Genomic DNA, 17634 nt, shown 5'->3' on the forward strand with positions numbered 1-17634 from the left:
AAAATAAAAAGTTTATTTGATGTTGTCACGGCTTGCAAGGAGTTAAGGAGGCAAGGATATAATCACGGACTTTATGTAAATAACACAGGAACCAAAATAAGAAGGCACAAAAGCTCAGTAATGAAACTAAGACAACAACCAAAAAAATTAACTAAAATACAGGGCAGGGATAATTAAATACACAGGGATAGTGAGAAGTAAACTAGAAACAGAAGAGAACAAATCAGAAACCATTGAAAAGAAAATGAGTAAATATAAGAACAAATACCACTAAAGAGGAAAGGAAAACTGAGATCACTAGAATCTAAATACATTTTCCCATAAACATCCCAATGAAACAAAATTATAATTCCTCTCTGCCCACTTACTATCATCCTTCCCCTTGGAATGTTCTGTCCTTCCATCCCATCAGGTATGGAGGTATGGTTGACTTACATGGGGTGCTGGGAAGGGTCAGTGGTTGGGATGCTTTCCAATAGGGACCCCATAATGTCAGTATCAACATAACATTTAATGTGACTGAATGAAAGGGAACATCACGGTCTTGAAATCCCCTTGAAGGTGTTATGTCCCTCCTGCCACAACTCTGTACCACCTGCTGAATGCCAGGATCCCATCTCGGCTCCTCAGCACAAACTTGAATGAGTGAGTTGCCGGATGGTGGACCTGCGCATAGACATGACCAACGCATTCCTGAAGTGTCTGCAGAGGCCGGCTCAATTAGACTCTTTGAAATTGCCTCATTGACACGGCATCCTCAATAAACCCGTCTCCGGCGTGATGACTCCAATCTTTCGAATATTCCTATTTAATAATTTTTAAAAGACAGGTCATCCTCAATAAACCCGTCTCCGGTGTGATGACTCCGATCTTTTGAATATTCCTATTTATTAATTGTTCAATCGACACGTCATCCTCAATAAACCCCTCTCCGGCGTGATGACTCCGATCTTTTGAATATTCCAATCTAATATAACCTCTGACCTGTAAAGTTGCCAGAATAATAATCATACGCTGTTTATTAATTGGCCAGAGGAGAACTGGAACCCCGACTGAGCCTGGTTTCTCCCAAGGTTTATTTTTCTCCATTATGCCACCTGATGGAGTTTTGGTTCCTTGCCACTGTCGCCTTTGGCTTGGCTTGCTCAGTTGGGGACACAAAATTTCCAACTAAATATCCAAATAAATTGAATTACTAAACTAAATTAAATACATCAACTAAATAACTGATCTGCCCACATTGTCTCTGTATGATAATTGAAATGAGCTAGATGACTTCACCGTTTTCTCCAGAGCGGCTGTACAGCGGAATGAAATTCTGTTGCATTATTTTCCTGTTTAACACTGTGAAGCTGCTTTGAAACAATCTGCATTGTTAAAAGCACTATATAAATAAAGTTGACTTGACTTGACTACTGATATTTTGAAAATGTGATGATACCAGCATTTCTGTAGTACCAGTAGTACAGAGTACCGGGTATATTCAGTACCCACTAATAGGCAGCTGCTTTCCATCACTTCTGTGTTTATCTAAGCACAGGGGTCTAGACTAACTAACTGCAAAAAGACTATTTAAATATGAACAGCGTCTCTGTGTGAATGAATGCCAGAAACGTGCAATTTAATTTATGCATGTGAGACGCTTGCACTGTTTTCAGCCTCTGCTGCCTCACTATATGAGGACACGAATGCTTGAACATCTCCAGAGCCACTCTAAGAATCACTTCCAAGGAAGGAACAGTGGTGACCTGGCGACAAGGTCATGGGCGGCCAAGGCTTATTGATGTCCGACCAAACAGACCAGCTACTGTAGCTTAAAGTACTCAAGAAATTTAATGTGGGTTCTGATATAAAGGTGTCAAAATACAAAGTGCATCGCAGTTTGTTGCGTATGGGGCTGCATAGCTGCAGACCAGTCAGGATGCCCATGCTGACCCCTGTCCACTGCAGAAAGTGCCAACAGTGGACTATTGGAAGAAGGTGACCAGGTCTGATGAATCACGCAAATCACTTTTACATCACATGGATGGCCGGGTGCGTGTGCATTGCTTAGCTGGGGAACATATGCCACCAGGATGCACTATGGGAAGAAGGCAAGCCGGCGGAGGAAGTGTGATGCTTTGGGCAATGTTCTGCTGGGAAACCTCGGGTCCTGCCATCCATGTGGATGTTACTTTAACAGTCCATGCCTCGATGGGTCAGGGCCATTTTGGCAGCAAGGGGGCCCAACATAATTGTCTGTTTTTCTGTTAATTGACATAATGACAAAAAAACACTTACTGCAGTTTCTCCAGTTTACAGTGTGGATCCTTCAGTACAACAGAAAGAAGTTTCACTCCTGTGTCTCCTGGTTTGTTCCAGTTTAGATCCAGTTCTCTCAGGTGTGAGGGGTTTAATCTCAGAGCTGAAGCCAGAACAGAACAACCTTCCTCTCTAATTAGGCACCCAGACAGCCTGCAGAGAAAAATAGTAACAGTTATTAGCTATTCGTAACTAGCATGCTTACAAAAAGCCTGTTAAAAAAAAACACTATCACAAACAACAGAAAAAAAATTCTGAGAGATCACATTGTCACATTTGTGCAGATAATCCAAAAAACTGAAATCAAACAAAAGGAGTTTTAATGAACAGAGTACTACACTGGCATAACACTATCAACATAACATCAACTCAAGACAAAAAACTGAGGGCTTAAATACACAGGGATGGCAATCAACAATGAAAAGGTGATGACTAATCAGGAACCACAGTAACAAACAAGTGGCAGGAAAACTAATAACAAAGAAAACTGGGACTAAGAACTAAAGCAACACCGAACATTAGGGATGTAACGATTCAGTCGGAGCCGGTTGAAAATCGATACAAATGTGTGACAATTCAAGTCGGTTTGGATGCTAAATGAATCGCGATTCACGTTTTAAACCGCCTCACTTTACAGACACGATAGCAATGAGCAAGTTGTAGCTAGCGTGACGGACTGTATGTGCACTGGCGTCTTCATGTGCACTTTCGGTCTTGTGGACTTACAATGGCCGCTGCGTGCGCATGTCTGTTAAGTCCACGAGACCGCAGAGTCACGAGTCACGAGCACCCCCTTTGAGATCGATATGCACCCTCGATGCGCACTTCTGCCAAGCCCGCACTGGTGTGGGTTACGCAGCGGACTTCTTCCCGGCAGTCAAAGCACCTCTGTCTGCATGTAAAAGATAATAGGCCAAACCACACTGACCGAGTGGATTTAAAGCCCCACTCGTGGTGTCAAGGGCGATTGCCATGGAGATCACAAGGTGCATCAGTGTTTTCACAGCGAAAGATACAAGATTGTTTTCTTTTTTCTAACGCTTGCAAGTGTAATGATAAAAATTAGAATTAAAACCTTGACTTTATAACAATGTGAAACCCTTGTCACTGTTTTAATTTGACCTAGTCTTTTTATTTCTGCTCTTCCTCAGTGAAGCTGAAACAACCTCCTCCCAAGAAAACACCACTGGAAGATCTCTTTGAAGAGACTTTTTGAGGATTTGTTTTAAAAATTTAAATTGGGTTATTTTTTGACATAAAATATATATTTAAATTTTACAAAGAAATATGCAGAATTTTGTCTGAGAAATAAAAGGACACTTATTTTATAATTGGTCTTAAATCTCTTTTTTTTTAAATTGTGAGAAAAACGCATCGTGAAATTAGTATCATGAATCGTATCGCATCGTGAGTTGAGTGAATCGTTACATCCCTAGAGAACATGCATGTGACACATGTGGCACCAAAATATGTTTTGCATTTTGGTCACACATCATCTAAGCTAGTGGTTCCCAAACTTGGTCATGGAGTACCCCCAATTGTGCACATTTTGTGTATCTCTCTCTAATAAAATACACCTGATTTAACTCAATAGCTCATTATATCAAGACCTGAAATAATTGTGGCAGATTAGAGACAAATTAAAAATGTGTGCTGTTGGAGTACTCCAGACCAGGGTCAGGAACCACTGACCTAAGGTGAGTGTTATAGTGTCAGATGACCACTTTCTTCTTTAATTACGGGGCACCAGCTAAGAGTTTCAACTTAACAGTAAAGTACAACCAAAGATTATTAGACAAATAATGATTGAGCAAATTGAAGGGATTGTGTCACCTGACGGTGAAGGATTTCTGAGAGATTACTGTATTGTCAACAGAAGGAAGACGCGTAATAAAATACATGTTATTAACAAAAAGATAAAGATTTGTAATCAACCCAACTACTAAATGAATTCCATGATTGATGAAATAAAGTGCACAAGATGCACAAAATACAAGTGATTAAGTTTGGTGTAGCTATCGCAGAGTTACATTATCTTATGGAAAGATAAACTGTAGTTTCTCAAACTAATAAAAAATAGGTTTGGTTAATTCAGGGGTTCTCAAACCTGTCCAGGAGCATCCAGTGCACATTTTGTTTTCTTCATTTAACACACCTGATTCAACTAATCATCTAATTAGAAGAGACTGCAAGACTTGAATTGTGTGTGTCATATAAGGAAAATGAACAAAATGTGCAGTGATGGAGTCTGTCCTGGACACCGGTCACCACCAACTCCTTCGACAGGCTCAAGAAAGCATTTGTCTCCGCTCCAGTCCTCCGTCATCCTCCACTGGAATCTCTCACAGTGGCAGTGTGATCCTCCACGCCTCCATCTATGTGCCTTCTACTCCAAAAAGTTGTCCACGGCAGAGCAGAACTACGATATCGGTAATCGAGAGCTTCTGGCCATCAAACTCGCTCTGGAGGAATGGAGACACTGGCTGGAGGGAGCCACCATCGTTTTGAAGTCATCACTGATCATCGAAATATGGAATATGATTGCGAAGCTAAACTCCTGAATCCGCACACCAAGCAAGGTGTACCTTGTCTTTTAACCAATTATTTGACTTTGTCTTCACCTACCAAAAAGAATACCAAGGCTGATGCCTTATCTCGTCTTCATCATCCTGATCCAGAACACAGTTCTCCTGAATCCATTCTCCTTGCAGCCATCCATCTGTCATCTGCCCCTCATAGACTTAGCTCACACCTCTCCAGGCTCTGGTCACCCAGGTAGCCAGCGTACCCTTTCGCTCCTACGTCAAAATTACTGGTGGCCGTCCATGACCCAGGACATCTCCCAATACATTAAGGGATGTTCAGTCAGTCACCAACACTCCCTATTCCCTACCTAAAGTAAAACTGGTCCCTCTACTGATACCACAATGTCCCTGGTCCCACCTAGGTATCGATTTCTTGACAGATCTTCTACCCTCTGATTAATTTACCTGTATCTTCGTCATTGTCAACCGATTCTCGTATGCCTGTAAATTAATCCCTCAATCCCTCTGAAAGGTCTTCACACAGCATTTGAAGCAGCCAAAGCTCTTTTCCAACATGTCTTCCTCCATTTCGGTCTACCCAAAGACATTGTGTATGACCGTTGTCCACAGTTCATCTCCCATGTCTGGCAAGCCTTCTTCAAACTCCTCGGTGTGTCCATCAGTTTATCCTCCGGTTATCACCCACAAACCAATGGCCAGACTGAGCGTAAGATCCAGGAAATCAGGATGACCTGCAGTCATACTGCCACCAGAACCAAAACAGCTGAAGCCGGTTCCTTCCATGGGTGGAGTACGCCAGGAACTCCCTTCGTCAATCCACTACTGGCCTTACTTCGTTCCAGTGTTTCAGCTGGATTCAGCTGTCTTTCTCACTGCACCTTTCAAGTTATTTAATATAGTTATCCTCGCAATTGAGTCCTCATTTTTTTATCTTGACAGCTAAAATTGTTCAATCTTTCAGAAAATGTAAAAAAAAGTACTACATCAAGGAGTAGCCTGAAAGTTAATGTTAAGTTTTTATATAACCTAGGCAGTAAGAGGACTTAAGTTACGTTTTGGGATTGAACTTCTGTTTTGACATCTAGGTCTCTTTGCTTAACTAATGAGTAATACAGTTTATGTGGAAGTTATTACCTGTACAGTGCAGTAGTTCAAGTTTCACATTAAAAGTTAACATTTAAGATGTAGTGTCTTAAAAGCTTAATAAACAGCATCACTACTTCCGTTTATGTTTGGGTGTTTACATCTTATAAATAATGTCAAACAATTCTTACAAATTATTATTTAACACCTTTATATTTGATCTCTAAATTAGGCCATAAAAAGTGTTTTGTTCATGTTAACTGTGTCACAGGAATTGGAGGATGACCGAATTCAGTGTTAACAAACAAGGTTTAATATACGAATAGGTAAAGATAGTAACAGCCGGTGTGACATTCACACACACAAACAATAACTGACAATGAACTGAACAGAACAGGGAGAATGAATACACAGTGTGAAGGAGGGAACTAAACAGGCACAGGTGGAAGACGATTAACTAATCAGGGCAGAATGAGCACTGGTGCAAACAAGTCAGAACATAATGTGACAAACTGAGACCAGTAAAACTTAGGGCGTTTTCACACCTGAAAGTCCGCACCAAGGTCCGAACCGAAGTTCATGTTTTGATACTTTTTATACATTCGGTTAGTTTTGGTTTGGTTTCACATTGCAATCATGCGAGCGCACTAAAGAACTTTACATGACGCACTTGCGTCCACTCGTCATCATCCTTGTGGGCTGCATCTGGACATTGATTGGTTTGTAAACGGACGTGCGTCTGACGTCAGCGTCTTTGATAAGAATGAATGAACGGACGCATATCAACGCCACTATTGAACAGTGCGCAATGCGCATTGCTTGACTATTTTTTATTCGTTACGTTTAAAAGTGGACATTTCAAGCTTTATATACACATATTTCTCATGTTTGTGAGGCAAGCCTGCTGAGTTTCGGTTTATTTGAGACCCGCTCCAGTTCATGTGTAAAGCATGATCGCTCCCGCGATTATTGTCTGCTATTAGACTTTTTGCTTCTTATTTATTAAATCCAGGCAATTATCTGATTAAATTCAAAATTATTTCTGACTTTCTGTCTTCTTTTTTTTTTTTCCCCTTTTTTTTTATTGTTTAATTTTCTGCAGACATATAAAATGTATTACAACTGTTGCAAAATGAAACAGTGTCTGAAAAAAAAAAAAACAGATTGAAAAGTAACAGAACAGGTCAAAAACAACATAGATCCCCCCACCCACTACCCACCACCCTACCCCTAAGGCCATCAGAAGGAAATTGATAATGATAAAAAATTTAATTAAAAAAAAAAAAAAAAAAAAAAAAAAAGGGTAAATAGATAGATAGTGTATACATAATTGTTTTTAATAATAATAATAATAATTAAAAAGAAGAAAAGTCTCTTCCCCACATAGCAGTCTAAACAGGCTGTCCTGACGTCACAGTAAGGTCCTCAATAGCAGCCAATACAGGGCTCCACGTATTATAAAAGGATCTCAGTGACCCTTTGAGAGAATGCCTTATTTTTTCAAGGTGGATGCATTGCAAAACCTCCTTTATCCAGTCATCGTGCAATGGAGGCGAGGCATGCCTCCATTTAAAGAGGATGGCACGTCTGGCTAACAAAGTGGTAAAGGCAATGACGCGGTGTGCAGTGACCGGTATAACCGAGTTTGGGGAAAGTCCAAACAGAACAGTCAAAGAGTTAGGGGCAATGGTAGTATTAAGGGCATGTGAAAGAGTTCTGAAAATATCAGACCAATAGTCCGTTAGCATCGGACAAGACCAGAACATGTGAAGATGATCAGCTGGGGATTGTCTGCATCGGTTGCCGGCATCACTTCTGTTAGGAAACATTTTAGCCAATTTGGCGTTAGTAAAATGGGCTCTGTGGAGCACTTTACATTGTATTAGGGCGTGTCTAGCACAAATAGACGAAGAATGAACTAAACCAAGTATGTTTTTCCACTGGTCATCAGAAATGTCAAAGCCCAAATCCAGCTTCCAGGTTTGCTTAAGGGAACCAATTGGAGATGGGGTTAGGGAGATTACTCTACCATAGATGGTAGATATCATCCGTTTTTGACCAGGGTCGAGGGAGAGGAATAAATCAAGTTCAGATTCGGGTGGGCGATTGGGGTAATGGGGAAACAACTTTTGAATAAAGTGCCTTACTTGGAAAAAACGAAACAGATGGCTATTAGGAAGATTGAATTTAGCTGATAAGGAAGAAAAAGAGGAGAACACGTGGTTTTCATACAAGTCATTCAGGGTAGAAGGGCCCTTAGCTGCCCAAATATCGAAGACGCTGTCTGAGAGGGACGGGGGAAATAAATGATTATTTGAGATTGGCATATGAATTGAGGCTTTGTGTAGACCGAATTGTTTCCTGAATTGAAGCCAAATCTTAATAGTATTGATAACTATTGGGTTGCTTGAAATTTTGTACCCCAAGGGGAAGCTGGGAGTAGATATTAGAAATTATAGAACGAGAGGAAGCTGTCTCTATCTGCACCCACGGTGGGCTAGAGGCACATCCTTTAAGGCCAACCCAGTAAAGTAATTTATTAATGTTACATGCCCAAAAGTAGTATCGAAAATTTGGAAGCGCTAAACCCCCTTCAGATTTGGGAAGCTGGAGAACTGATTTCCTGATGCGAGGTGGCTTATTATTCCAAAGGAATTTGTTCAATTGCTGATCTAAATTAGTGAAAAAAGATTTACTAATGCAGACTGGGACATGCTGAAAAAGGTACAAGAACTTTGGCAGGATAATCATTTTAATAAGATTTGCACGACCTATTACAGAAAGGGAAAGGGAACTCCACCTAGCAAAGTCCGACTTGCATTTGTCCAAAAGTGGCATAAAATTCTTAAAAAACAAGTCTTTAAGCGAACTAGTGATAAATATCCCCAGATATTTAAACCCATCCAAGGCCAATCTAAAGGGGAATGAAGAATGAGGAAAAGATTTAGCCAATTGGTTAACGAAAAATAACTCGCTTTTTTGGAAATTTAACTTGTACCCTGATAGACAGCCAAACTGATCCAGAATGGATAGTATAGGGGGGAGAGAAACTATGGGGTCAGAGACATACAGTAACAAATCGTCTGCATAAAGAGACAGTTTATGTACCCGACCATGGCGTGTGATGCCTTTAAAAGCATTGTGGCTGCGAAGCCAAATTGCCAAGGGTTCAATAGCTATATTGAACAGTAAAGGTGAGAGCGGGCAACCTTGACGTGTCCCCCGTTGGAGCAAAAAAGGTGGTGAACGGACTCCATTGGTATGCACCGATGCAGCTGGGAAAGCATACAAGAGTCGAATCCAAGAAATGAATTTGGGGTCAAATCCGAATTTTCCTAATGCAAAGAACAGGTATTCCCACTCAACCCTGTCGAAAGCTTTCTCTGCATCCAATGAAACTATGACTTCAGGGGTATTGGATGAGGGAGAGAAAATAATGTTGAGTAATCTCCGAGTATTAAAGAAAGAATGTCTATCCAATGTAAAGCCTGTTTGATCTAACGGAATTATGAATGGCATTACATTTTGGAGGCGGAGAGAAAGAATTTTGGCAAGTATCTTAAAGTCTACGTTTAACAGAGAAATCGGTCTATAGTTACCGCAAGAAGTGGGATCCCTGTCTTTCTTTAACAGCAAAGATATAGAAGCCATATATAGAGTCGCTGGGAGTTGGCCTTCAAGAAAGGAATCATTGAACATCCTTACTAAAATTGGGGCTAATAAAGTAGAATACGCCTTGTAAAATTCAACTGTAAACCCATCAGGGCCTGGGGATTTCCCATTTTGCATTGATTTAATTGCTTCTTGGATTTCTAGGGAGGAAATGGGGCTGCCTAATTCTTTTGCCGTAGCTTCGTCAATTCTGGGGTATGTTAGTGAATCTAAGGGGTTAGGGATTGGTGCCGAAACTGAAGAGTACTCAGAAGTATAGAGGTTAACATAAAAATTAAAAAAAACTCTATTGATTTCAGCCGGGTCTGTAGTAAGATTGCCACTAGGTGAAATAATTCTCTGTATTAATCTAGAGGCACTGGCCGCACGGGCCTGTTGGGCTAGAAGTCTACCTGCCTTATCACCATGTTCGAAAAAACGCTGTTTAGATTGTCGCAGTTGTCTCTCTACAACATGCGTCATCAAACTATCGAATTCTGATTGTAAAAGAAGTCGTTTTTTGTAAAGGGCGGGAGAAGGAGAGAGGGCATATGTTTCATCAAGTTTGAAAATCGCGTCTAAAATGTCCTGCTTTTTGGCCCTTTCAGCCTTACGAAGGCACGAAGTGAAAGAAATAATCTGACCTCGAACAAAGGCTTTAAGGGCTTCCCATAGAAATCCACTTTTGACCTCAAGGGTGTCATTGAATTCAATGTAGTTACTAATTTGAGTGGCAACAAAATCCTTAAACTCATTATCCGCTAATAAATTAGAACTAAATTTCCATAGTGGTGGGGAGGTAACACTAAGAGGAAGATTAATATCAAGCGAGGTGGGGGCGTGATCTGAAATAACTATAGAGTGGTAGCCACTAGCAGTAACCAGATGCAGCAGTTTATTGTCAATCAAAAAAAAGTCAATCCTGGAAAAGGTATGGTGCGGAGGGGAAAAAAAGGAAAAAACTTTACTTTGGGGATTTTTAAACCTCCAGGGGTCTGAAATTCCAAAGTGAGATGAGCAGTTAAGCAATACTTTAGCAGAATTAGATAAATTCATTTGTTTAGAAGACGACCTATCGAGACTTATGTCTTGCACCAGATTAAAGTCGCCACCCATCAGTATGTGATGGTTGTCACTGTTTGGTATTTTAGCGAAGAGGTTGATGAAAAATTGCTCATCGTCCCAATTAGGAGCATAGATAGAGACTAGGACTACTGGAAAATTCTGCAGCAGTCCCGATACTATGACATAACGGCCGTTAACATCTTCAATAATATGTGCTGGCTCAAACAATATATTCTTACTAATAATAATAGCAGCCCCTCTAGCTCTAGCAGAAAATTTAGAATGAAATACATGGCTCATCCAAGCTCTTTTGATGCGCTGGATTTCTGAAGTTTTAAGATGAGTTTCTTGTAGAAATATAATATCCCCTTTCAAATGTTGCAACTGCGTCATTACCTTACCAATCTTAACAGCCTTATTCATTCCTTTAGTATTCCATGAAATCAGACGCACACCTTTACCCATCTTTGACGCATCAGTAGCCATCTAGAACGATACATAATACTGAAGTGACTTGGAACTGCACAGCCTTCTGTAGCAGGAAGAGAGAGGAAAAGGAAACCGTAAACAATGAATGAGGAGAAGAAGGAGAGAAACAAACAAAAAAATAATAACAATAAAAATAAAATAAAAATAAAAAAATAAATAAAAACCCATTTGTGGCCTCTTCAAGGACATCCCCCAAACTACAAACATTACCCGAGCAACACAGCTCAACGCTTTACAGCGATACAAGACTTCCGGCGTCTCATTCCCACCACCTATAATCACTAACCCCTTTTTGTAATGGAAATTACAAGTGAACAGGGCAGAGCATAGTCCTGATGAAAGAGAAAAAGAAAATATACACATACATATATATATACATACACACACATATTTTCAGTCACATACTGTGGACACCCCTGTAACACAGTCTAACAGGCACCAGATAAACATGGTGTTAAGGAAGGCGCAAGTCAAATCCTTTAGGAGAAGGGTTGTAATTAGTCCAAACTGTGACTTACAAACCAAACAAAAATAGAAAAAACAAAATAAGTACAGAAACCGTAAGTGCTGATTAGAAGAAAAAATTAATTAATTTAAATTTACACAAAAAATTTTTTTATTTGTGTTATCCACTTATTAGTATGCACTGTACATCACGCATGACTGAGCCTAAGCTACTGTAGGCGTCACAGTTAAAAAACAAACCATTCTCACGAGCAATGGATGTGCAAAAATGAGTTGCAAAGTATGAGGAACAAAGTATGTAACGTTATAGTAGTAAGCACGGGAAGATGAGGGAGAAAATAGTTAGTAAAACTATAAGTATACAGCCATCACACTTTAGAACTAAAATGAACTAAGTGGTCATAATGGTGCACATAAAACAACGCCTCTATAATGTCGAACAGAAGGCATCTGTAGATCTATAATAAACAAAACAATAACACGATCAGCTGTAACAGCAAAGCGATAGCCAACAGCTCGCCTAAGTCTGTACAGGAATCCAAGCCTTTAGCGATCGCTGCTTTTTGAGTCAACAGCCGATCTATCCATGAGTTACTGACCATTCGTCGTTACACGTTTAGACCTCAGCATCAGGACGTATAGATGAAACGTAATCCTTGGCTTCAGCGACCGATGCAAATCTTCTCCTAGCGCCGTCCTTCGTTACGATGGTGAGCCTGGCCGGGAAAAGCAGCGCTGGTTTTAGGCCAAGATTGTAAAGTTCAGACAGCACCTCTCTGTACTTAGAACGTTGTTCCAGCACCTCCGGAGCATAGTCTTCGTAAACAGCGATAGGTGTGCCGCGGTAGTGAAGCTTTCCTCTCCTCGCTCTGGCCTCACGGATGATCTTTTCCTTCTGTTGAAACTTATGCAGCCGGATTATAACAGGCCTAGGCCTCTGCCCCGGCCTCGGTTTATCGGACAGTGACCGGTGAGCTCTATCGCATTCCGGTGGGGATTCGAGGACTCCATCCCCAAACACTTCCACGAGTAGCTCAGAGAAGAAGACAGATGGTCGGGGTCCTTCAATGGATTCAGGTAGTCCAATAATTCTTATATTATTTCGACGGCTGCGGGACTCGAGATCAACAACTTTGGCTAGCAATTTCGCGTTGCTCTCTGTAAGCATAGCACAGGTCGTTTCCAAGGCCTGTGTGCGCTCATCCTGTGAATTTGCATGTGTCTCGAGCGAAGCAATCTTCGAAGCGTGATCCGTCACGGTAGCTTGAATTTGGTCTAGCTTTACCTCGAGTGTAGAAACGGCGGCTTTAAAGTCTGTGGAAAGAGCGGCCCGGTGCTCCTCCAGAAGGTTAGCGATAGCTGGCATACTAACCTCTTTACCGTCATCTCCGCACACCTCGGCTTTCTGATCCTTTTTGCCTTGTTTCGATGATTTAGCTGCCATAATCCAAAGCCAATATATATGTAGCAAAGAAGTTGTTCACTTGGTATTAAAATATGAATAAATAGTGGGGTTTTAAGGCGATTAGGGACGAAAAATATGCAGGAGCGAGACTTAACGCGTGTCTACGCCATTCTACCAAACCGGAAGTCCTTTCTGTCTTCTGACATATTGCGCATATTTTCACTTTTCATAATCAATGTAGCCTAGATTGAATTTAAAAATAACATTATAATATTTAAACATAAACAGGAACTTCCTGTAAATGGTCTGAAAGTCCGAACCATACATAAAATGCTTTCACACTAGAAACGAACCGAACCTTTGTTCAGTTTGATCCGGACCGAGACGACCTCTTTTCGTCGGACCAAATTTCGTCTGTTTGGTCCGGACCGTGGTACGGGGGAGGTTTCACACCTGCAATTTTGATTTGGACCAAACTGAAAAGTCCGAAAATCCGGACCAAATAAGGTAGGTGTGAAAACGCCCTTAATGTGACTGCTATGAGAAATCTTACTTTAATGTCTCCAGTTTACATTGAGGATTCTTCAGTCCAGTAGAGAGGTGCTTTTGTCCTGCATCATCTAGGTTGTTGTTACTCAGGTTCAGCTCTCTCAGACTTGCTGATTTCGAGCTGAGAACTGAGGCCAGTGCCAAACAACTTTTTTCTGTGAGACCACAGTTACTCAGACTAGGAAAGAAAAAAAAAACATTGAGTCCTTAACTAAGGCCCACCACTTGAGTCCTTAACTTTATGTGATCACATTGCACACAAGTTTTCGGGTCATATGTGATGTGGAGATAAATAATATCTGTTCAATCAACACACTATTCATGAAATGTATTTGTATCTGTGAAATATATAACTTTGAGTTATGCAATACACAGTTGTATCTGTTTAATATATAATGTGTTATTGTGTTAATTACATATGTACAACTTGTTTATATACCTTTAGTGCCAATTCTTTTTATTGTTCTGCTTTTAGATTGTAATGCATTCTGCCTATTTTATTATATTACACAAAAAAATGTAACATACTCTGCTTTCCTAGATGTTTTCAGTACTGGGAGCAGCCTCAAAAGACATTCATCTGACGGATCATATTTACTTAGATTAAACTCCTCCATCTCTTCATCTGAGTTTAGCAACACAAACACCAGAGCTGACCACTGAGAAGGAGAGAGTAGGGCTCCAGACAATCGACTTGCACCCGTTTTGCTCAGGTATGTCTGGACTTCCTGTACTAGTGAATGGTCATTCAGTTCATTCAGACAGTGGAACAGATTTATGGATTTCTCTGGAGAGGAATTATCCCTGATCTTCATCTTAATGTGCTCAACTATTTCCTCTTGGCTGGAGGAGATGCCTTCTGTCTGTACCATCAGGCCTCGTAGAAGAGTCTGACTGGACACCGACGAGAGACCCAGAAGGAATCGGAGGAAAAGATCCAGGTGTCCACTCTCACTCTGTATGGCCCGGTTCACTTCACTCTTTAGAAACTCAGTTATTTTTGAGTTGTGCTCTTTGTTCACAATAAAGGAAATGAGCTTGAATAGGGCTGCAAGAAACTCCTGAATGCTCAAGTGCACAAAGCTGTACACCTTCCCCATGTACAATTCAAACTCCTCTCTGAAGATCTGAGTGCAAATTCCTGAGTACACTGACGCGTCTCTGACATCAATGCCACACTCTCTCAAATCCTCCTCATAGAAGATCAGGTTCCCTTTTTCTAGTTGCTCAAAAGCTAGCTTTCCTAGTGACAGAATATTATTCTGTGTCAGCTGAAGATCTACTTCACATTTCCCATCATACTTTTTAGTCTTCAGTTTGGTCTGGTAGATAAGGAAGTGGGTGAACATTTGAGTGAGAGTCTTGGGAATCTCTGCACTCTCTGCTTCACCCAACATTCTCTGTAGAACAGTGGCTGAAATCCAGCAGAACACTGGGATGTGGCACATGATGTACAGGCTTCTTGAGGATTTCACGTGTGAGATGATTCTCTTGGCCAGACTCTGATCGGATATTTTCTTCTTGAAATAATCATCCTTCTGAGGGTCATTGAACCCTCGTACTTCTGTGACCTGGTCAACACACTCAGGAGGGATCTGACTGGTTGCTGCTGGTCGAGAGGTGATCCAGAGGAGAGCAGAAGGAAGCAGATTCCCCTTGATGAGGTTGGTGAGCAGCACGTCCACTGAGGCTGATTCTGTCACATCAAACAAGTTCAGATTTTTTGTGAAATCTAAAGGAAGTCGACATTCATCCATTCCATCAAATATGAACAAAACCTTGTAATCCTCATAGTCTGTTGGTCTCAGTTCCTTCGCGTCTTGGAAAAAAAGACGAAGAAGCTCCATGAGACTGATGTTTTTCTCCTTCATCAAATTGAGCTCTCTGAAAGGAAGTGGAAATATGTAGTGAACATCCTGATTATTGTTTCCCTCAGCCCAGTCCAGAATGAACTTCTGCACAGAGACTGTTTTTCCAATTCCTGCAACTCCTTTAGTCAGCACAGTTCTGATGGGTTTGTTTTGTCCAGGTAAGGCTTTAAAAATGTCATTGCATTTTATTGGTGTCTCCTGTGTCTCTGGTCTCCTGGATGTTTTTTCAATCTGTCTCACCTCATGCTCATTATTGACCTCTCCACTCCCTCCCTCTGTGATGTAGAGCTCTGTGTAGATCTCATTAAGAAGTGTTGAACTCGTTTGATTGGAGATTCCTTCATTAATTCTCTGAAATTTTTCTTTAAGTCTGGATTTGAGTTTTTGTTGACATACAGGGGCACATTCTGAAAGAGCAAAAGGCAATCAAAATATATGTTCTTTTTCACAAATATAAAGTCCTAAAAATGGAAAATCCTCAGTGCAAATCCTTAATCTCAATTATAACCCTCTATGGCATGGTGTTGCCCTCAGGCAACAAACTACCTTTTTGGACCTCACACCGCCCCTTTAACTTTTTAAAATATATATTTTTAAATATATAATATCACATGACATGCCTGTTCAATGAAATGAGGAGCTGAAGTGGGTGTGACTTTTTGTTTGGGGGTGGAGCAGTCCTTTCATGAAGCAAAGCCACATGGGAGACAGTGTCATCAATTGGTTAGATAAATATCAGTTTTTAACATGTTTACATTATAATAACTTTATATAAAAAATATATGCATGCGCATCAGTATGTAAAGAAGTATGTTTGATTGTTTAAATATTTATTTTGTTTTTATTTATATACTAAAATTGTGTGTTTTTTTTGTTTGTTGCCTCAGGGCAACGCTGTGCAGTAAGACCACTTTTGTTCAGGCAATATCATAGGGTTAGGAGTCAGGACCATATAGTGCATTCAAGTCCTCCTGGGAAGTTTGTTTTTACAAGTTCAGAAAACTCAAAGAATGTGCATTATGTGTGTGTCATTTATGTTTTTTTATTATTATTAACACCGATCATGACCACAAACATTATGACCACCTCCCTAATATTTTGTTAGTCCCCCTTTTGCTGCCAAAACAGCCCTGACCCATCGAGGCATGGACTCCACTAGATCCCTGAAGGTGTGCTCAACGACCATCACACACATGCTCCCCTCCTTCTCTCTGCTCTCCGAAGCAGATGTCTCCAAACTCATCCTTTCCAATCATCCCACTACATGTCCGCTTGATCCTATCCCCACTCACCTCCTTCAGGCCATTTCTTCTTCTGTTACTCCTGCACTCACTCACATTGTCAACACCTCTCTTCACACCGGGACTTTCCCCACAGCATTTAAGCTGGCTCGGGTAACCCCACTGCTTAAAAAACCCTCTCTAAACCCAGCACTTTTAGAAAACTACAGACCGGTATCCCTTCTACCTTTCATTGCAGAGACACTTGAGCGGGCTGTGTTTAATCAGCTCTCTACGTTTCTTGAACAGAACAATCTCCTGGACATCAACCAATCCGGTTTCAAAAGCGGCCACTCAACTGAAACTGCCCTGCTCTCAGTTACGGAGGCACTGAGGCAGGCAAGAGCGGCTTCCAGATCCACAGTACTTATCTTACTGGATTTGTCTGCTGCTTTTGACACAGTTAATCACCAGATCCTCCTGGCAACTCTCATGAAGATGGGCATCTCAGGAACCGCTCTCCAGTGGTTCAAGTCTTACCTCTCAGGTAGGTCCTTCAGGGTGTCATGGAGAGGTGAAGTGTCTAAGTCACATCATCTAGCCACTGGCGTTCCCCAGGGCTCAGTGCTTGGACCACTTCTCTTCTCCATCTACATGTCATCGTTGGGATCGGTCATTCAGAAACATGGCTTTTCCTATCACTGCTATGCCGACGACACTCAACTCTACTTCTCATTTCAACCTGATGATCCATCGGTTGGTGTTCGTATCGCTGCCTGCCTAACAGACATTTCAGCCTGGATGAAGGAACATCACCTGCAACTCAACCTTGCAAAGACAGAACTGCTTGTGGTCTCAGCCAAACCAGCACTGCATCACAATCTCTCCATTCAGCTAGGATCATCAACCATAACTCCGTCCAGGACAGCCAGGAACCTTGGGGTTGTGATTGATGATCAGCTAAAATTCACTGACCACATTACTGCAAC

General features: G+C 41.1%; 1 protein-coding gene across 1 annotated transcript in view; it reads right to left on the minus strand.

Annotated features, from left to right (window-relative positions):
* Positions 1–17634, minus strand: part of LOC307118021 (NLR family CARD domain-containing protein 3-like) — a gene marked incomplete at its 3' end in the record, with an annotated part of 44564 nt that overhangs the window by 12002 nt on the left and 14928 nt on the right. Inside the window, exons 7-9 of the mRNA XM_079803313.1 lie at positions 14083–15832; positions 13559–13732; positions 2281–2454 (exon numbers count right to left, since the gene is read on the minus strand). Of these exons, the coding sequence (XP_079659439.1) occupies positions 2281–2454; positions 13559–13732; positions 14083–15832 (2098 nt within the window). The remainder of the gene's footprint in view (positions 1–2280; positions 2455–13558; positions 13733–14082; positions 15833–17634) is intronic.

The sequence above is a fragment of the Gobio gobio genome, assembly GCF_949357685.1.
Source record: "Gobio gobio genome assembly, chromosome: 21".
Classification (NCBI taxonomy): Eukaryota; Metazoa; Chordata; class Actinopteri; order Cypriniformes; family Gobionidae; genus Gobio; species Gobio gobio.